Source organism: Streptopelia decaocto (genome assembly GCF_964273445.1).
Source record: "Streptopelia decaocto genome assembly, chromosome: 12".
NCBI classification, from domain to species: Eukaryota; Metazoa; Chordata; class Aves; order Columbiformes; family Columbidae; genus Streptopelia; species Streptopelia decaocto.
Window position 1 is genome coordinate 15567036 of NC_138667.1, and position 22784 is coordinate 15589819.

Consider the following 22784-nt stretch of genomic DNA (forward strand, 5'->3'; position numbering starts at 1 on the left):
CAACAACGGAAAATCCAACAAAATGCAAAATCTCATTAAACCAAAACTATAAACCCACCAGGTGCTGCACATAATCACTGACAAGCTGGTGACAAGGAAAGGTTAGGAAAAGGATGAAAAATTATCACTAATAAGCTAATTAGATAAAAGCACTTTGGAAAGCTAGTTGTAAGAGCTCAGACAACACCAATGGAAGGAAAAACAGTCTCTAACCTCCCTTCCAGGATACTACTGGTCTTTGTATGATACTGAATATGAACCCTCCTTCTATGAAGTTGTACAGAGCTGTCAGGCTCCTAATCTCAATTTCTGCTGATTTATCTCACCAACTGTAAAACAGCAAAGTCCCCAGCTGAATACACCTAACCAGAGCAATGTATCACCAGATTCAGCTGATAGTAGATCTGGGTGATGTATTTAAATGGTTTGGTTTGGTTTGTTTTTTAATAGAACTTTAACAGCAATTTCAACTGTATATTTCATTACTTTTGTTCTAAAATGTCAGGTATAGTAATTTCAAAAGAAAACCTAATAAAGCAGCACTGCATCTACTGTTTCCAACATTCCCACTAGGAAAGTTTTGCTAATGAAAGCACAAGTGGGATTTTTTTTGTTTCTTTTGTTGTGGGTTTTTGCATGTTTGATTTTTGACAGAACAAAGCTGGCTAGTTAGGGTGTATTGTTTGTTGGGTGGGCAGAGAAGAGGAAATAATTTAAAAATTAGCTCATCTCTCAAACAGTTGGGCTTTTCCCCATAGTTTATGCTGTTATCTTTCTGTTCAGGAAAGTCAGGCTTGTTGGCCTATGAATTGCCCATTCTCCACACCATGTTACAGGTACAGTAATCGCTCTTCCCAAGTTCTCAGAAATAAATTCTAACCGCTAAAAGATTGCAGAGATGTAGGCAATATGAATTGAATCATGTCTGACTTATCTAAATATTGTTTATCCGTTGTTCCCATCTATTGTTCTCTTTCCTTGTGGTAATTAATTGTACAAAGAAACAAGTCATATCAACTGTTTTTTGAAGGCTAAAGGAAGAATCAGTCATTCCTGCAGCCCTGAGCCACTCAGCACTCACAATCCTTGTCTTTCGCATTTCCAGTGTATTTTTAGCATCTTTTATTGCCATCTCTTAAGACCCTTGCCAGTTGTAATAACTCATTTTACACCTTGGCCTTCCTGATCTTATCCCAACATGCTTCCACTATTTCATCTGTATTAGTCTCTGACAGTGCTTATCTTCCTGTACAATCAAGATCATCACCTGCCCTTTCCAGCAGCCACCAGCCTTCTTAATATTACCTTCCCAGAAGACTACACACCAGCTTCCCAAGCCTGCTGAAAATTTTTTTTGAAGCCCATTTTATATATAGATATATAGAGATATAGATATATATACACTGCTACTGCTTTCCCTTCTTCATGCAGGACTCCAAGCTCTGCCATTCAACAAATGCCTAACACTGCCACCTCCTTCAGAGCACCCTAAAATTACGCAGTTCTGAGCCACGAAAAATTATAACACTTTATTTATTCATGAATTCTTTAACTTCACCTGCATCTAGTGTTATCCATTATACACTGCCTGACTGATATAAAGAGCTTTTTATTACCCTTAATACGTTTTTGGCCAGTAAAGATATTGGCATTTGACGAACACAAAACTGAAATATAAAAATCAAGCACATATTTCAAAGAGGTTAAAGACATGTACAGATACTGTAGTGGAGCAAAATGAAATATAAGGGCTAAACAACAAAAACTGATGTTTAGCAATCTTCAGTTTAATAATGAGAATAAAATTAATAACAGCCTTTTCAGCTGATGACACAGGACCACTCTGCTGAAAGATCCAAGAGCCTCAAGCTAGTGTGCAATTAAGACTGAAACTTTTGACTCCCTTATCTGTACCTGTAGTAATAAATGTAATAATTAGTGCTGGAGTACAGTAGAAGGGAACAGCGTTTGAAAACTGCCAGTCGCAATCTTTCAAAGTAACAACATATTTACCCGGATGACAGTCCACACACCCCCACCTCCCATACTCTCTGCACCCCTCACCACACAACTGCAAACAATAAGGAAAACTAACAACATTTTAGGCAGAAGTTACAAGTTGGCTGTAAGACATTTGTTTTAAGTAATATTAATTTGTTCTCCAGTTCCATTAAACCCACGAACACAGCCGAAGAGATAAGCAGGACTAATGCTGAGTTTTCATCAGAGATTGGAGCGCATAGACTGTATTTCAATACTTCTTTTTAATCATTAAAACAGCGGCATTTTTCGTTTCCGTTTGTATGCAGCTTGGGCAGAAACAAATGAGACTCTTGCCTTCCCTTGACAGGCAGGACTGGGGCTATTTTTTGTGCTTATTTTCTTCTGTCTTCTCCAACTTATCTCTTTCGTAGGGTTTTGCTTTTGCACTGATTTCTTTTTCTATTTTCCACATTTTCTCACTTTGGTGTCCCTCCTGCACAATTCATTTCATAAGGAAAACCAGGCTACAAAATTCCAAAGGAAGACATCCGCAACAGCATCCAACTGTGTGCAAAGGAAATAGCAGAGCAAAGGGTGTACGCAAAAGTAAAACAGCAGTGAGAGAAGTTTGTATTTCACATATGACCATTCTTCAGCAAACTTGTTAGAAATTTAAAGCTTAAAAATCATACCAGATCTACTCCAGTTTTGCCTCTCCGATCTTTTATTCTTCATTAAAAAAAAAGGACTAAGAGATAACAGTCAACAAGTCTGACTTGAAAAATTCTAGCCAGTTAAGGTCAAAGTGAGAAAAAACCTATTGCATTGAATTCAGAGAATAAAAAATAACAGTTTACATTTTTATAGCTTTTAACCAGATATTACCATTTTAAAATAAGACCCCTCTCTCACTTCTATTCCTTTTGGAATCCAGCACTAGTGAATCCCAGTGAAACATTCCTCTCACACCTTACTCCATGACAAGGAGTCAACTGTATGCGTCGCACATAATCAATACAGCCTCCTGCCATATAATTAGGATTATTTTTCTTTTGTAACTTGGGTCATTTCCCTTGCGCTGTCTTCTCCAAAAGAGAAAACCAAAAACTACCATACCTGCTCCATGTACGACTAATCAATCCAACCAATTCAAAGGCACTCTCCACTGAAGCAAACCTTGACGTCTGTCATTAATCATGACTATTCCCACATTAAATCTTAACTTCCATTTCTAATCTTTTCTGCATTACTGCTGCACTGTCATTTGAAACATGATATTGCTGTGTGGGTTTAAATTTTTAGTGTAATACATCTTCTGACAGGCATTTATAGAAAAATATAAAAGAAAATCCTATGCGATTCCATTTAGGCAAAGAGCCAATATGCAACATACAAAAACAAACTAAAAACACCCCAAACTTTACAGACTTGATATACTTTGTGTCTCAGAAGAAATGTTATGGTAACAACCTTTCTCCACAATACAAGCCATAATGTTTCCATTTTCTATTTTTACATCCCATAAAGCTCTCAGATATGCTCCATCCTACCAGTCCTCTGCTCAAGAAACCAAAGCTACTCTGTGAACAATCTACTGTGTTAACATGCTGTAACCTGTATTTTTTAAACGCTGTCAGACAACTACTGCTTGATCACATAGTGCTCTTGAGAATTGAGAGATCTTGGCACACAGGCAATTCCTATTTAATCCTGAGATAAGAGTCAATGAGGGCACCAACTCTTGGTCAGGCTGCTGAATCACCTCCAGCCCTGAAACAGTCCTTGAAATGCTTGAGTCTATCAACAGGTTGAAATTATCTGTCCCAAAACACCTAAAAGCTTGATCACCGGAGCACTCTGAGTCAGTGTTCCAGCTAATTTGATCCAAAGATGATTCCATCTCTCTCTTCTAGGTGCACAACATTCCCTTTGATCCAGACGCCAGCTCCCACCCTGGCCTTGGGACCTGGCTCACAGAAAAGCAGTGTTTGCCTTATAAGGTTAGTTTTAGACCAGTTGAGCTCTTAAATTAATAGAAGGGTGTTGTGGCACTCAGACTTAACACAATGAATGGTTAATTTTCAGCATGGATGTTAAACACCTACAACCACTAAAATCAAGGTTTGTGTTTTCCACAGAAGTCTGGGGATTTCTGCATTCACACAGAACCTCAGCTCTCACCCTAACACAGGTTAATTAGGGAAGTAAGGACCTGCTGATCTCTCCTTCCCAATACGCAAACATTGCCAAAACCTCAATTAGCTTAAATTACCAGAAGACATTATTTATTATTAATCAAATAGATGGCTATGAAAAGGCAATCAGTCAAGTCCTGCACAAGACTGGAGCAAAGATTTCATTCAGACATGAGTCAGCTCCCTTTACCAAAGGCTGCACCCAAGCAAAACATTATCTGTTAAATAAATACACGATGCTTTATAAAGTCCAGTAATAAAAAGGCAGCCATTAGCCTTCATTTCTCAAATCAGCTCCCGCTGGCTGGCATCTTGCACAGTTCACTTCTTAATTCATACTGAAAAGCAGCATGCAATACAGCATTCTGACAAGTATTTATTGGGTGCTCTTCACAGCACAAGTGCTATTAAATTGCTTCCTACACACCAAACTTTTCACCATCAGCGTTTTCAAACTGCAAACTTGAAGTTCCTTCAGCTCTAAAACCTCCAAGTCTGTACAATGTATATTGAATATACATTGCAATATAGTTTTATTGTGATATAAGGTCAACTTTGGTAGTAAGAGAATTGCTGCAAGCAAGCATAGAACATGTATTCTCAAAGTATTTTAAGCATTTTAACAACAGAACGATTTGGAAATAGACTTTCTATAAATTACTATGAATACAAATAATTGCATATACCACCCAATAAAGAACAAAGTGTGTTTTCCATTTGCATAATAGGAAAAAAACAGCATTTTTATAGAGAATACTCTCCTTTTTGCATTTGCTGGCGAGTGCAGGAATAGTGATGAGCATCCATTGACACACACACAGCCATCCTGCCCCAAAGCCAGGTCTGGAACACAGGTCCTTTCACCTTGATCAGTTGGACATTTGATCAGAGATGCATCAAGTACCAGCTACCGGTAAGAATACAGAGAAAGAAGTTTACTCCTCCTGTCCTCCATCTCCTGTCAGCACGCTCAGGAAAGCCAGGCAATGGCACAGAACACAGCACCTCCCCAGCACCACAGCTGCCAGGCTGGGAGAAAAGCTGGGCTTTATCTTGCAGTGCTGAGAGTAACAGAGCCAGTGACCATCTTCCCAGTGCCTCCCAGCAGGCATGACTGCATGAGCAGCACATAGGTTCTCATTAACATCAGTGAGGATACAAGGGTGTTTAGAAGAGATTTGCATTTACGACATTTCATTTTGGATGAGTGAGGACAATACACTTTAAAAGTTTATTTCCAAGTTTAATGAATTTGATTAGATGTCATTAACTTTTTGCTCCTTGATTTCATTAGCTGTTTGAATCTTCCTGTTGCAACGGAGCCTGGGAACCCCATGCAGAGACCAAGAGATCCCCCATTAGAAAGATGAGCAGGACAAGCTTTTTCCTTTTTTCTTTATTACTACACCAAGCAAGTGACTTTCCATACATAGCTTGAATATTGGAAGTTCTTTTATTGCAATAACCCTCAGCCTGCACTGAATGATGCCTCTGTTCAATGATGCGACTGACAGGATGCCAGGGGTCTTAAAGACCAGCACGCTCCTCATTCATATTCCCCACACAAGGGTGCAGGGCCACAGGCATCAACCCCAGTGCAGCACTTGGAAATGGCTTTACTACCTGGTCAAACCAACCCTGAAGTTATTTTGATCTGAAAACGGAATAGTGCCGCAGTGATACCTGTGTACGCACAATGGCAGATGTCAGCAGATCTTAGCCCAACATACCTGTCTATAAATCCACTAAGTCTGCTCCAGATTTCTTCATAAATAATTCATTCTGCACCTGTAATGGAATTACTTTAACAATTAAACTGCTTCAGATATGCAGCCAGTACTAAATAGCCTGGCTGCTTGCGGTCTGTTTTTCTTATCTTTAAAATATGTTTTTGAGCTGACTCAAATCTAAATACAAAGTCTTGCATCAAGGTTTATCACTAATATTTGTGCCATTCTCTTAAAACCTTTCAATCCATAAACAAATTTCTAAACAAATTTCTCAACCTAAATAAACTATAACATATTAAAAAAAGAGATGCCATCCTTAGATCTATTACTGTCATTTTGAAATTTTGTCTTCAAATACAGATTATGCTCTACTCTATTGAGAAGAAACACCTCCTAGGAAGAAATTATCAGGGAAACTGTCTGAAGTTTTAACTCATTCAAAATCTGGTGGGTGAGGGAACAGCACTACAGCAGGAATTTCCTTGTATTTGTGATTAAATGTTTAAAAAAAAAAAAAAAAAGAGTTGATATGTAGACGTGGTGATTGTTCATGGACTAACAGAAGAAACACGAAAGGATAAAACAAAACCATAGTTAACTATGAAACCAGAGCTCTAAAAGAAACGTGACTCAGGTAAGAGACAGCACCAAGTGCTGTTCCAATGCCAAATCAACCTTCCCCTCTCAAACTGCAGCTTGTGGGGAGAAGATTCCCATGGAGTAACTGAGTAAGTTCGTTGCAGTTTGCTATCCCAAGCAAACAGATCTCTGGGCTCCCTCGCCAGCTGCCCAAGGACCAGGATCTGCTCTGGTACCCGGCACCGCTCCAGGGAGAGCAGCCCCGGCAGGGGGGAAATGACAGTCCCTCAATTTGCACTTCTCTGCCTTAATTGATGTAAAAGTTGGTTCTTAATGTACACCAAACAAATTAAAAACAATCAATACTTCTTGCAACTAAGCATTGTGTCTTCTCTGCCAAGTGGCATGAGATAGGTTTTCCTGTAAAGCCTTCTTACCAAATGAATTCTATGCAGGTGCATGGTAGCACTAATACAAAAATCATTAAAAGAAATGTCTCCAGCAGACAGTTTTCTTGGCTTTCTCCTATTATATTACTGGAAATTCAACAAGAAGCAAGGATAAAAATTAATGAACTAGTGAATTTAGAAAGGAAACACACACAGGTTGATACGAAGTTTAAGTTACAGATGAGAGATGGGACTTTGCCATTTCAAAAATCAAGGATGGAGAATAATGAGGAGGTTAAATTATTGTCCATGCTTTACCTGGAAGATAGCGACCAAGACAGTTTTGTACACAGAGGACTTGAAACTGAGCATAAATTTCAGCTATTCTTGAGTTATGACAGTCTTCTCCATTAAAATTAGACACTAGCACCTAAATGATTTCATTTCGCTGGCCTCCTACTTCAACATCTCAAAACTGAAATCTCCATTTTATAATTCTAATAGCATGGACATCTCATGCAATTGTAAAAATGGTATTGAAAATTTAAAACTTCAATATTGAGCAAGCTGAAAAACTCTGAGTATATAATGCAGTATTTTCAGTGTGGTATAGCACTGCAGCAAACAACACAGAAAAAAACTTAACCATTTCTGATTCTCCTGAAACCAGGACCAAAAAAGAAAAAGAAAAAAAACCTCCTTTTTGAGATTCCATCCCATGCTGTTGCTGGTCTCATCAGAAAAAATGCCAACTTTAATTCCTGCACAGAAAGTCAAAGGGAGAAGTCTGCATTATTGTATTTCCATGCATATAAGCCAGTTGATTTAAGCTGAAAAAAACCCAAAAAAAAAAAACCAAAACAAACAAACCAGCCACAAAAAAAACCCACAACCAAACAAAACCAACCAAACAAAAAACCCCACCATGTTTTTACACAAAGGACTTCAGAAAAGAGAGCAAAAGTAGCTCATCTTAATTGTTTTATAGCTCACTAGGGCTTCTAAACCACCTGGAAACAACTCTGACTGTTGGCCTAAAGAAACCACATTCCCCTCCTGAACACAAAGCAACAAACTTGCTCCCAGGAGATCAAAAAAAAAAACCAACCTAAAAGCTGCTTCACAGAATTTTATTTGGCTTGGGCAGGTCTGGTTTTTTGTTTGGTTGAGTTTTATGTTAGTTTGTTTTGTTTTGTTGTTCAGCAATTTTTTTTTTTTTTGTTTAAGAAACACATAAGGGAGCCCTTTGAGCTCTGTAATGCATTGTTTAATATTAGTGCAATGCTGGAGCAGGGAAAACATGCCTGTTGGTCAAGTTGTGCTGACAGCTGCTCGCATAGAGTATTTCTTTGCTTGGGCTCTCTGTGCCTCTTCAAGCTTACAGACCTTCTTCCTCCTTGGTCCCTTATGCAACTTCATTCTCTACTTTCTTACTCCATCATTTAGAGCCCATACATCTTCCTCTTTGGTTGGCTGATATATCTATGCCGGTTTACATACAGCTCCACTGGAAAGAGGAGTGAAAACCAGAAAGACTGCCAGCAAGTCCCCTGGGCAATCTTACTAAAGTATTATAGCTGTGCTACATTATGAAATGGATGATACTTGTTCTACGAAATGATCAAATCAGGAAGTATATCAGGAACCTGTTGATAGCTTGTTTTATCAGTGTTAGAAGCAAAAAGCAGGGAGAACACCAAGAGAGGTTGCTGTGGATAAGTGGAAAATAAGAGTCCCTTGCAACCCAGGGCTTGCAGAGAGAAAGGTTTAGCAAATGTCAACCACAAGAATTACAGTCATTCTCCTGATAAATTAGAGGGAATTAAAAAAAAAAAAAAAAAAAAGGAGGGGTTGGGGACATGGGGACACCTTTACGTAATACTTAAAAAAAAAAAAAAAAGTTTTGCATGAAAGAGATCAGCTGCTTATACCATTATTTCTCTTTCCCCGTAAGTCCTAAACTAATGGCAACGTCCCTTGTCATGAGAAGCAACCAGGAGCAGCCAGAGCCTCTTGTGTCTCAGTTCTGCTCTCCTGTCATCAGCTTTTTCAGGCTCCCCTTCAGCCGGAGAGTGTTCCTGGCTGCTGCACAGCGTTCCTGTCCTCTCCTCCAGCAGTCTGACGCCAGAAGGTACATCCCCTGTGCAACCCTGGGTGGCTTAGGGACAGGAGGGCAAACAGGGAGCTGGGTGCAAGGCACATTCACCTTCAAAAACACACTTTTACCAGCTGTTACCAAATCCATATTTATCTCATTATAGCCCCCTCCCCACAAAACACCTCAATAAGTAGTTTCTAATGCTACTTCATCGAGTCCTTGTAAACACATCAGTGTTCTGGGTTCCTAGTGCCAGAGCAGCTCAGGTTACATAGACAAGGCTACATTTTGGTAGTTGCTTTGTTAAAGCTAGAGTTTTAAATGCAGCTTGTTTTTTGAAACTTCTTTAGATACTTGGGTAAGTCAATAAGAATTGTTCTAAGAGGTTTAAGGCTGGTAACAAAAGCCAATATTTGCAAAAGAGGAAGCTTTTGTTACTGGACTTAATTATATTATTGCAGTAGTGGAATTCAATTTAATTTAATTCTCTGCATTTACAGCTCTGTATTAATGCCAAACACTGTGAAATAATAGGGGGGTTTGTGTAAGCTGTCTTATGATAAGATGTTTTAGAGTTACATACAATTTTCCAATTTCTAAGCCACAAGTCCTTTTATCTGTTTCAGTTCTTTATCCTTATGCCATTGAGTTCAGAATTCAGGGCCCAAGAACTGAGTTCTTGGACAGTTGCCTGCCCTTGATCTCCTACAAACAACTACTGCAAGGAAACATTGTTTTGCTCCTTGGTTTGCACAACACAAGGCACTCCTATGGCAGCATTAGCAAATTCAATTCATGAAGAGGAATAGATCCACTTGCAACTGCTATTTGTGTACACAGTACACTACTAGTTTAGTTTGGTTTGAATGTATCCAACTGCCAACTACTCATTCCTTTATATATGCACTAAGACGATACATGGGTATTTATTGCCAAGAAGTTACTATCAACTTTAGTCATAAAGAGCGTGCTAATGTAATATATATATGTAACTTGCTTAGAAATATCTTTTTATTAAGTAGCAGGGGGGATGAAAACATAGACTACATTACAGCACTACTGCAGCCTTACAAAGGGATGTAAGTGGGAATATACAAGACACTGACAGCAGAAGTATATATAGATAAGAGAAAACCTATGAAGAACTTGATTTACACAACCAATAAAAGTATCTCAAAGTTCCAGCTGTTAAAGTTCCAGTCCAATTTGATAAATAAAAGTTTAAGAATGAAGCTAAAAATACAAACATGAAAAGAAAATCATTAATGGCAAGACTTAACTGGAATGATGTCACACAACCTCCTTCAGAAATTCACCTTCTGCTTCCCAAGTGACTTCCAAGTCAGACTCTATGGAGTGAAGGGTTGGTTTGATGCACCACTCCAGCAGTTCAGTACAGACACGGTGATGATTTATTCAAGTTGTACGTAGCTTATGGCTTCTGCTGGAGCACCTACAGCGTGATAAGTACATATGGAACTACACTGTCTAAAAACAAGGGATGTTCTACCTTAAAGAGGATGTAGGAACAGGACCCATGGAAAGTAATTGCTTTCAGATGGGATATAAAGCTTTGGAAACAGATGTTATAGTGGTTTTTCCTTACTCTGATAACTTGAAGCGTACATCGGGAAGCTCCGAAGAGAAAAGGGTGCTCAAACTTGAAGAATAGCCACAGTTTAGTTGTTTCTAGTCTAATTTATTTGACTTGCTTTCAGAACTAGCATGCTTCATATTTTTTTAGCCCAGAGAGGACTATTTGATACAAACAAGTTAAGGAAGTTGCCATGTTTGCATCATGTTCTGGGGTGGTTTTTGTTGTTGGCAGTGGGTTTTCATTCATTTGTTTTTCCACATGGGCCACTTCTCAGGTTTTAGTTTTATCCACATTTTATCAGTTAACTGTTAAACCATAGAACAGGGCTAAATTATAGCCGAATAACTGGAGGAGAAAGAGGTAATGGATGGAAACACTACAGTTAAGTACTTCAACACACTGAAAGGAGACATTTCAGCTTACAGGAAAACAGAATTTACTGCATACGTCACAAAGTGGCAGCAAGCAGCAGGCAGAGACTTGTGGCCACTTCACCACTTCATGCAGCTTAATGTGTGTCCTGGCTGGAAGGCAAAGAACAGAGATTTGATTAAACTCTTCACCTCTGCCACATGTAGCCCTTGAAAGTGCAGTAGCATTGGTCAAGTTTATGAGCGAGGACAAAGGAATCCAATACCTAAACATGCTTCTGTTGAGCAGAAGCATTCTCTGTGTGCTATTCTGCAGATCTCATCCATGTCCATGAGCTGGGTACCAGCAATCTAGCAAGGAACAATAATGGCTACAAATCTAAAGCTCATTTGATGCTACTGCTAGGAGACACACATGCCAAACTCTATTCCACACTCACTTCTTGAAAGGTAAATGGTGTTTATGGTGGTTTGTTCTTCAATAATGCAAGCACTTATAGGCCTTGTAGCCACACTGTAATGTTTGCAGTGTTCCTTGAAGTGCACCAGAATACTTTTTTCCTTTGAAACTAGAGAATAAAGGCTTTATTAAAAATAATAAACAACAAAAACTCTGCATATAAATCAAAGGATGTCTTGCCCAGCATGAACATTGCATCCTCTTCTGCAGCTCCTCATGGGGCTTCTGGGACTATTTTCAGCTAATTTGGAACATTTAAAACAACCCAAAAGGTCACAAATATACCACAAGAAAGTCACTTGAGTTTTATCATTTTAAAGTGCAATTCACCAGTTTATTTCATCTTAAGAAACACTGGACTTGAAGCAGCAGAATGGAATACCTCTAGAGAGTATATTAGGTTTTTGAACACAATGCTGAGTTTTATTTTCTTTTCTTCAGTGATAGCACTCACTGGATTCTTCATGAGGTATTAAGTGCACCAATTATTTTCACATAATCATGAAAATGTGTGTGTGTTTTTAAAATCTACTTTATATGTCTCTACATGGATCGAGTAATAAATTTCAGCCGAACAGAAGCTTGAAAGAACCAGAATCATATTCACAATAATCTAGAAACTCCTCTGAAATATCTTACTCCTCTTCCTAAGATATTTAAGAAAAACCCTTCAGTTTAGACATAGGAACATATTTACCTAAAGAGAGATCAGTTTTTCAAACATTGTCTATCTATCCCTTAGGACCTACAACAGTGGACGAAGGAGATTGAAATACTTTCAGTGGATGAAGACTCAAGGAAATTACACTGTCCTTTTCAAGCGTAAACCCAAGATTCTTCTATTTGAGAAATATTTATACTTATCAGGCATATTATTCTTTTCCTGGGATAGCATTTACAAAACCTCACCACCACGAAATGGCACATTAATTTTACCCTGCAGCATCCTGCCTTCCCACGGCTGCCCTGTGGATTACATTTCTGCACTGCTTTTATTCCTTGAACCTCAAATTACTTCTCATAGAACAAGTGATAAAATTCCTTTCAGGGCATCAGCATAAACACACAATTCAACAATTGAGAGGCTTGCATGCAAACATTTTTAGAGCCCAGAGAAAAACTCCAGGCATTTATGAGTTTCCCTAAAACAGATAACCTAAATAACTCCTACTCCCCATATACATAAGATGTTACAGATAGGGGATTAAAAAAGTTTGTGTGTGTGTGTATATATATATATGTCAATACACCACAGCAAACAGACTTTAAGTAGGGAATTGAGAAGTCTATTTCACTTTTAATGCTTTTGTCAGTTTTATGTTTACTTAGCTCTCCCACAGTTTTATGTTTGGAAATGTGGTTTTCCTTTCTGTTGACCTCCTCTTAGACTGAATCCAGATGGTTTTTACTCAGTTTTAATCAACATTCAGCTACAGTTTTACTACTTCCAGATGACATGGCAAGAGCCATATTTTATAGTATTAGGCTAAACATTTTGATGAAGATCATCTCGTGCTTATTCCTCTAAAGTAATGTTTATCTTTACCAAAATGCAAATGATAAAAATCCCACACAGTCTTTATTCCAGGAACGGCATGCAATGGTTGGATTGTGTATGGACTATCAGAGGCTGCTGCTGCTGCTGAAAACCGTCCCCAGCTTTACTATGCAGTAGTAGTGGTGCTTTTTCATGGGTGACCATGAGGAGCTGTGAATGTAAAAGGCAACAACCAGACTGTACCTCTCTAAGCATTGCTATCTATGATTACATTATTCTTGAAAAGACGGATGATCTGTGTTTATCATTTACTCTATTATCACTAAAGCAGATACTCAAACTGTTAACAGCAACTCATGTTTGCAAATAGTTAAAGTGTACATATTTCAACAGATAACCTATTCAGATCTCAAGATTTTAATCTATGCTATTTGTCTTCCTGTTCTCCATATCACACAGCAATATTGGGAATTAAGAGAATGGGAATTCGTTGGCTCGCTAAACTGAACACAAAGCTCACAAAGTTCCCCTGCCCCTCCCCAGAGGACACCTCATGGACACCAGAAGCAAGATCCCATAGGTCTCATCATTCTCTTTTCTGAGCCCCAACGGCACCGCAGACAAATCAGGAAAACTGCTGTTGAGTGTGAACTGGCAGGAGGAGTGAAAAACACACACAAGGAGCACTTAATTAATTGGAATACTCCCTCCCAAACATCATCCTCCATTATCATCTTTCTAAATGAACATACACAAACACTTAAAAGATAGAATGATATTCCCAGTAGTGTGGTTTTCCCAGGTGCCTGTTGTTGATTTCATTTGTAACCAACACACATTTCTAATTTAGGCTGAATAAGGTACTTGATACTATTGGGAATTGTTGCCTTAAACACAGAGCATGATGCAACACATTCACCTGAGGCATGAAACATTTTGGTAATAAAATCCACAGGTAAAACAATATTTATTAAAAAATAAATGGCATTTATACCAAAACTATGAGGGTATAGACCAAAAAAAAACCGAACACCCAAAAACAGAACCTGTCACCCTCAGCAGCAAATCATATGGAAATAGAACCAATCCAAAGACATTTTTAAAACTGTATTTTTTGAAGGCAAACACCCTTACTGCAAGGTCTGATAACATAAAGGAACAATTTCAGGCAGGCAAAGTATCACATCACTTACATTGCATTCAGGTGAGTTTCTATACAAGTAAAGCTGGATCCACAGAGACAAATAAGTAACACACTTCTCTGGATCCTGACTTTGAAGTCCACTCCTGCTGGTCACCCTGTGCCCACTCAGCCAGTGGAGATTTTCAAAGTGTGATAGTCAGGAGCCCATAAAGAGGAGGAAAATGGCCTGGCCTCATTAGCAAGAAAGCTACAAGAGGGTCAGAAAAAGGCAGAGCATCGATCACACATGCATTCCAGGTCTGAATCATTGCTATCTAATCAGCTCCATGAACTGGAGCAGCTTCAGCAGAACAGCTCAACCGAAACCCCTGGAAGATGGTCACCCCTACCTGACCTAATTCCACAGATGACCTTGGGTGTTGAGTTGAATAATTCTTTCTGGGATTCAGATTTCCATGAGGGCACCAAAAACCTTTGTTCAGAGTTGATGTGATTCTCCTCACACTTACCAGCAGCTTTGGCACATCTGTTCATCACTAGAAGATGAAGGAAGCAGATGAGTTTGAGAACCTCCACATCATCTGCTTTTCTATGTAGATTTAGCCTTCTACATGCTTCAGAGCCCGAGTTTGGAAAGCAATTTCAGTATAAGACAGTTGCTGTTTCACTGAGTCAAACACACTGTAACCCCTTCACAATGGAAATTTTTTCATCATGTCCTTCCATTACTCAGTTTAAACATGAATCTTGCTGGAATAATACAAAAACAAACATTTATTCTTTCAGCTACAAGAAGTTACAAATGGGAAAAGAAAGCACCATCATATCATGCAACATAAGGAAAGCACTAGAAAAATATCATACCATTATTGCACATCTGAAAGGCAAATTTACCTAAAAGTTGGTGGTGCCACTCAAAATTTCAAAAGCAGGCAAGTTAAACACTTGCTCTTTACTAGATTTTTTTAAATGCTTGGGACAATTTTCAGATCGCAATAGATTAAAACTGTATTAACTTTTGCTAGATGCAATTATGTAAATTATATAACAAGGTTTTATTTTTACACTCTCAAAACTCTATTTGGGCTTTACAAGATGAGCACCTCATCAAGCCTGTAGCAGTGATTTCTCTCTCACTCTATAGTGTAAGTCTACTGCACCAGGTCTCTCATTTATAAAAGAAAGCATTAATCTCTCTTATTTTAAACCTCAGACTACTTTGATTCTAGTTATCAGCATTAAATGTACCCCACCCACATGCCCTGCAAGCCAAATGTTGTGAAACAGTCATTACAAAGAATGAAATGAGAAGTTAAAGCCAGCTGAGGAGTGAAAGTCAAATTATATATGCATGCTATTGGTTTTTAGTAAAGCTGTGCAAATGTGGAAGAAGTTAGCCATGAATATTCATTACAATTACATCACAAGCTTAAATGCTGCCATAGTTAAACCCTTCCCGTGCCTGCTTTCCATTACATTACCATTTATGAGTTTTACTAGTCATACTAAAGCAGCAAAGACCCAAGAACAGGAATCCCACAGATACCATCATAACTAAGAGTCAGGACAGAATTTCATGTGCATCCCTAAGAATGAGATTCCTGCTCAGGAAACCAGTTATTTTTACCAGGCACCCAGCATGGAGCAGAAACACCAGAGCATGTTTTGTTGTTTGCACCAAGGTGATCAACATCTCAAAACATTCTACAGACCTGGAATAATTCATAAAAATGCATATAGACTATAGCCCTAAAGAGAGTGAAATTGCAGCTCAAGACTAGTTTCTGAGCATAGAAAAGACAGACCTGTGTAACGTTATAATTACCCTTTAGTATTGGAAATAACTTAATGGAGATAAAACTACATCTTAAAATTACAGCTCTTGTGCTAATTTAAGCAAATTTTAGGATGATTTAGTCCATGCTACTATCCACTTAAGTCAAGCCATCTTCAAGAGTTATCCATTTACACTTAAATCCATCCATTAGGTGAATAGTAATAGGGTCAATTAGGTCAAACTATACTGTAGCGTGTTCAATTTGCACCATTTTAAATGGCAAAATTTATTTAGCAAATTAGCATATCAATCTAGCTATAGCATGGGTATAAATGCCTTAGCCCATTTGCCAGTAACATAATTCTTGTCTAACCCACTGGTTATGAAAAAGGAAAAAACAAAAGGAAAGAAAAAACCTACAACACACACACCCCCCACACAAACAAACGAACAACAACAAACCCAAACAACCACCACCACCACCCCAATCCACCAAAAAAACCTAAAAATCTCCCCCCTACACAGGATACCAAACTTTCATAAGTTGTTCCAGTGCTATAGAATATAACATCATTACTTCATTGGTTTTTCTTTTTTTTTAATTAACCTGCAGATTCATTCATCGATTATGCAAAATAATAATGACCATTAAAAACCCCAAACTACACATATTTTGTCTAGAGAAAGTCTATTACTATGGTCTTGAATACAGACTTAGAAAGTTAAAGTGATATGCTTTGTATTTTTCAAGCATGTTCAGAACAGAAATATTGCAGCTGTTACACCAATTGTCATTAGTTTAGATGACAGAAGAGAACCTGACTATCTAACTACACCTAAGATTCCACAATATTCCTGGCTATCAGACACAACTTACACCCATTTATTGCAAAACACCATTAAAAACCTTCCTCAATAGTTTCCCAGAAGAAAATATTTTGGTTTTCAAATAAGTAACATCACATACTTATCTTTTGGGATACACTGCTGCAAACAATTAAGTTCTTAATAAGTTTCTAGCACATGCGGCTAGCCATACGTTTGCAGAGCTATTAGTTTCTACAAGCAAAGCTTTATAAAGAGATTTAAAAGGAAGACTAGAGTATTAGCACTTCCCTCACTCTCAGTTCTTAAAATCCACCTCAGTCCTGACAAAAGACAGAAGTGGAATGCACATACATACATTCAGATTGGTCAGGTAGTGCAGCCCTCATGGAAAAGATATTTATTTGCAGTTCATTTTTCATAGGCATACAAGCGTGTAACGTGCCAAACACAGGTGAATTTTGCCGAGTGGCTCAAAGATGCAAGGATTCATCAATATGAGGAAAATATCACTGGGTATGCTGGGTTTTTAAAAAGCAAAATAAAACCACACACACCATGCAGGGGTTTCTACCCACCATGCAATGGATTTGGAGTGTTTCACTGTGTAGAGTCAGGATCAGGTGCCGGACTGTGGGCTCTTCTCCAGAACGCGCAGTGGAGAGAGTGATTCTGCCCCTCTCTAACTGGGGCTTTCCACACGGAAAAGCTCTACCCCCACTCTGTAAAAGCATGTTATTCACCTGGCTTCTGTAACCACTTTCCTTATTAAAGAACATTTAAAACACTCAGAAAAGTTTTACTAAGAGAGAACTGACACATAAGAGCTTTTACAAGAGCCCTCTGAATCACAGCATCTCTAAATTTCAAGGCAGTAACCAGAATTCAAAGGGTGAAGGTGGGCTACACAGCAGCAGGAGAATCAAAACATCTTGATTTATCACACAGGTGCAGGAACCCTGGCATGAGCTGAACAACTGCAAGGAATCTTCCTGCATCTTTAGAGCATCAAGCAACATTTACCCTACCCTTGCATTTTCAGAGGCTGGAGTCAGGAACACAAACATGATGCAGTGGCAGCAAGCTCCAAAGGCACAAGGGTGACTTGTACTGAGAGGAGACAGAGCCTGCGTGGGACTAAAAGGGACTGTGCGCTTTCCTTACCAGCTCACAGAACATCTCAGAAGACTCGCTATAATCTGGATTCACAAAGAAACAGCAAACCAGAACACAGTGCTGGGAAACACTCAGAATACTTTTCTTGCATGCTGGGGAAGGCTACGGGGAAAGCAAGATGTTTGAAGACTTTATCACTGCAGTGAAACAGATAATTAGGCAATTAAAACTATGAAAAGCAGACAAATTACCAGTTCCAGATGAAATGCACTGCAGAACAGAGATGGGAGAAGCAAGAAAATGGAAACAAGGGCTTTGGCAAGCATTTTAATAGCACAAGTAGAAGAGGGGCACCTCAGGAACAAAGGTGAAAGGGTCGTTAATTTGCAGTAGCTTATCTTTTGCAACGGAACATTTTGAAGGAGTTGGTCCCTAAAATAATCTTGCTTTTCTTGTACCGATAATTAGAACACATTAATAGAAATCCAAGAGGTCTCATTCCAGCTTCATTTTTAGTCACTCAGCAAGGCGCTCCTGTACTAGGTTTTTAAACCACATCAATAATATCTTCACACACACACAGAGGCTTGTTTAATCATTCTGCTCAACAGAAAACCCCAAACTCATTCTTACCACCCATACTTGATCCCAGGACAAGAAGGATGAACCACCACATCATGCACCACAGCAGAGGTAACATGAAAGAACACTCAAACCTCACATAAAACATCTTTCCCCACCCAATGGAGGTAACTTTGAAGGTGCTTTTGCTTGCACACTGTCCATCACCACGCACTTCCAAGAGCCTTTTCTGGTCTCTTCCCTGCAGGTGCTGGACCCCATCCAAACAATGAAAGAGAATAAAGGAGTTATTCTGCTCTCCCCAGCTGTAAGGGGGCACACTTCTCCGGGCACATGGTCTACAATACATATATCTCACCACCCAGAGAACTTGGTGGCCGAGGACTTCCTTCACACAGCAGCAGAGGTCTCTGCTCTGCTACCAAGGTTTTCCAAACAAGAACACACTATAAGGAAAGCTGGTGAAATTTGCTAGTCCAGCTCTGCAGAGGTACCAGCTATGAACTTCTTGGCTTTACAACTTCATAGATTTAAACCGGGACATACAGAATAGGCTGGCAAACACAGCGGTACCAGGTGTGTCTCTTGCCTTACTGCTGACTCTGAAGAGAGGCGGCTGTCCCATCACACCCTGTTGCAAAAGGAAGGTTTTCACAGCTACAGCTCAGACAGCCTCATTTTATTATTATAAATAATCAAGGGGAAAGAAAAATATTATAATTAAGTCAAGCAGAAGCCATACAGCACAACTAAGGAGTCCACAGTTCAATGAGATGTAATATCTCCCACCACAGTAACCCTCAGAAAGATGGAAGCATAAGAAAATGAATCCTGTGCCTCCCCAAGTGTTTTCCTTGTAAAAAGTGTTTCAAGTAAAAAACCAACCAAAATCACACCCAAAAAACAACCCCCACACAAATAACACATTAAACAGTAAGAAGGAAATGAGACAGGAGTGGGATGGAGAACACCGGGGATATGCTTGCATATTCGAGAGCACATATATAGTGTAAGTTAGAAATACCATAATGATAGCAATATACAACAGTTTATATTTCGTCGCTTTAAATGCAGAAGTTTCAGTAAAATAAATACTAAACAATAAGCTCTGAGATAAATGTGCATACTTCAACATTTTGAAATCAACACTCCTGAGAAATATTTCTAATCAATTCTTAGTTATGAGTAATGATACAGAAACATTTATTTTAATTATAGAAGGTCTTCGATATCTATGCAACAAACTCATTCACGTGGTTTATTCCATCCTAAATCTGGTTCTTCCAGTTCAAAACTCAAGCAGCTGAGCCAGGAAAAAAAGTTTATCTCAGTTTTAAATTCTTTGAATCCTAGGAAGCCTCTCTTATCTAATCCAAGCAGCTTGAAATGAGACACTGCCGTTGGAAAGGCGTGGGTAAAACTGTCTTTACAGCCAATAAAACAGTATCATACAATGATAGTGCAACTCTGGCATCTTTCAGAAGGAAAGGGGGGGGAACCAAGCCTTGAACATGTTATACTCTAATGTCTAGCTCTCTGTATAGTATTATTCTGATGTCAGACTCAAATATTGATGCAACCCTTTGCCAAAGTAGAGGCACAAGGACTGCTTTAAAACTCCCTGTTAGATGAACTGACAAGCACATGGGGAAATGCCACCAGAACACAGGTTTCCCCTTGTCTTGAGGGGAGCTCAAACAAACAGGACAAGGTTTATTGTCAATCATTTGTAAATACAGCAGTGGACACCCTATGTTCCATTATCTCCTGAAAAACCCACAAAATACACCAAATACACTACACTGATGTGCTGTAGAGGACGAGGTCTTGCAGACAGCATTCTCCCACTACTTTCTCTTCCCTACCACAAAAATAAGTAATACATTCCACTGTATTTTCTTCTGTGAATGTCTCTTTTGTTTTTAATATTAAAGAGACATCCTAGCATTAATCACGAATTATAACCAACATCTGACAGCTCTTTTCTGTGACAGACATTTACAAGTTTTTAATCTCTCCTCTGCTGGTGTTTGACAGCCTCTAGATGACAGGGGGTGAAAAAAACAAAGTGGAAAAAGAATAATTAAATACAAGAGGATGCCATTTTAAACCAATCTTGATTGTAAAAACAACCAATCTGTCCAGTATTCCTAACATGAAACAAACATTTTCTCACACAGATTTCTTTTGAAAGCCAGTAAGGTTAATGTGAGAAAGCTGTCTTAGAACTACATTTCTCTTCTAGAGAAATAGATTTAATAAGTTTCCCCAGTTTCTGTAGAAGGAAGCTGCACTGGACAGTTCTTGGCACTTTCACATTTGCTATTGTAAAAGTCACCTCAGACTCCTTTAGTTTATTCTAAGAACAACTTAAATGTTACAATTCACGCAAGAGCTCACATGCTCCCAACAGCAAATGCAGCCACATACCTCAGAGGATTCTAAACTTAACTGAAAAATAAATAACCTATTTTGCTCCTTCACTATGAACACATTAAAAAAGCTTCAGACTTCATATTCAAATAAAACACATCATAACAAAGACTCTTCAACCTTACACAAATCCCTCTGCTAATCATTTAGTCTGAACTGTATTATCAGTTCCAAAAATCACACCCCATCCAATCAAACACACACAGAACTTGGAGAAGTCTGACCCTCACCTAAACATTGTCCACATTTCAATAGGCAAACAGCAGTCAGGTATAACATGGTTTACTATTGCCAGAAGTTCCCAAATTGATCACCAATACTCATTCAATCAGCTGCCATGGGTGGTGCTGAGAAGCATCATTATGAAAGGAACGACCAACAAGAATAAGGTAACAACTTACCTCTGTGCACCATCACAGGAACGATTAGATTTACAAAGAACAGAAGATTTATTTGGTTAACTGTTTGATTCTAGTGAAGAGGACAGCAGTAGTAAGTTTGGTACTGTTCCACCTGCTCATGGTAAGGCACACAGGGGGCAGGTGACAAGCAAAATGTAGATAAATGGAAGGTACTCAAATGCATGCCACAAGCAGTGACCTAGATTTTGAGCTAAAGTACACACATGCTTCAAACAAACAAAAAAAGTAAAGTAAAAACGACACAGAGAAGTACTGATTACTGACAGGTACGAAGCCTTTAAATTTTTAAAGCTGCACATCAATTGCTTTCAGAAACACATCTCCAAAATAGCCCAGTACAGTTGTGAGCTATGGCAAATAGACAAATGCAGGTTATAAACTACACAAGTTAGAAACAACTGCATAAGGCTTTACAGCACAGCTCCAGCCTTCACTGCACGCAGCAACTTACATCAAAGCAGCCAATTCCCAAAATTAAACCAGAAGACCTCTGAAGAGACAATAATAAAGGGCTACAAAACTCCCCCCGCAAAGCTAACAGCAGAGAACAGCATGAACCGAAATGTTTTCTCTTACCTTTGCTGAGAGTGCCTGTGATGAGCTTAAAAACAGTCTGAGCAAATTTGACGATCCCGTGCTTGCATCTCCTCGAACAGCCGCTCATGGTTCAAACGTGCAGAAAAGGCTCTTCTCTCTTACAGAGTCCAGAAGTAACAATAAGATAATTTTACAAAGCGAGTCCTTGATGAAGTTGAGCCGACAGCCTGTGCAGAGCACGAAACTCCGCTCCACGCAGCGAGCCCCAGGCTCTGCACCGAGCTTTGCCTCTCCGAAGCAGAGGAGCAATTTGCATCCCCCTTTTTTTTGTTAAAGGCACAGGTCTCCCCGTCAGCCTCCCGGCGGAGGCTGCACACCCATGTCGCGATAGCCTGCTGGAAGGCGCTGAGCACCAGCACCCCGGGGAAGGAGGGGTTCGCGTCCCCAGGCTGCGCAGGCTGCTAACGCAGCGATTAACGCCGGAGTCACAGGGTGGCGGCCGCTGCGAACAAAAGACGCTGCTGCTTGAGGACCGTTTTCCCGATGCTCTTTTCCTGCTGATTTCAATTAAGTTGTCAATTTTACTCTCATCAGGACCAAGGGATCCTAAACATAACACTTTTTTTTTTTTTTAATTCTACCAACACTGTACTCACACTTTGCATGTAGCAGGCTGCAGAGTATTCCCTCACAAAACCTGTTAGAAGTAGGAAAGCAAAGCTGTGCCCAGAAAAAGTCTCTTTTCTTTTAATTTTACCAGCTAAGATGCTGCTCAGCTGGTTATTTGCTCAACACTGAAGGATGTCCCTCCTGTGGGGCTCACACTCACACCTCTGTGTAACTAGGGCTTTTCCACACCTTTACTTTTTGTGCTGTACCTCACGTTGTGCTCATCCGATGTTCACAAGGCTCCCTGTTACTGTACAATGTGCTTATCCCCTAGCAACAGCCACAGCTCTGGCTTCTCCAGTTCAGTCAATTATTTCTGCGTGCCTGGAATACTCGCCATAAAGCAGCCAAGCGGAGGTGCCTCAGAGCTTCTGACCCC

The 22784-nt window shown here is 39.3% G+C and overlaps 1 protein-coding gene across 1 annotated transcript in view; it reads right to left on the minus strand.

Moving 5' to 3' along the window:
• The window catches only part of KCNIP1 (potassium voltage-gated channel interacting protein 1), a 375551-nt gene extending 353479 nt beyond the window's left edge, over positions 1-22072 (minus strand). The window contains exon 1 of the mRNA XM_082063657.1: positions 21776-22072. Within this exon, the coding sequence (XP_081919783.1) occupies positions 21776-21863 (88 nt within the window). The 5' untranslated portion in view covers positions 21864-22072. The remainder of the gene's footprint in view (positions 1-21775) is intronic.
• Positions 22073-22784: the final 712 nt, after the last annotated feature.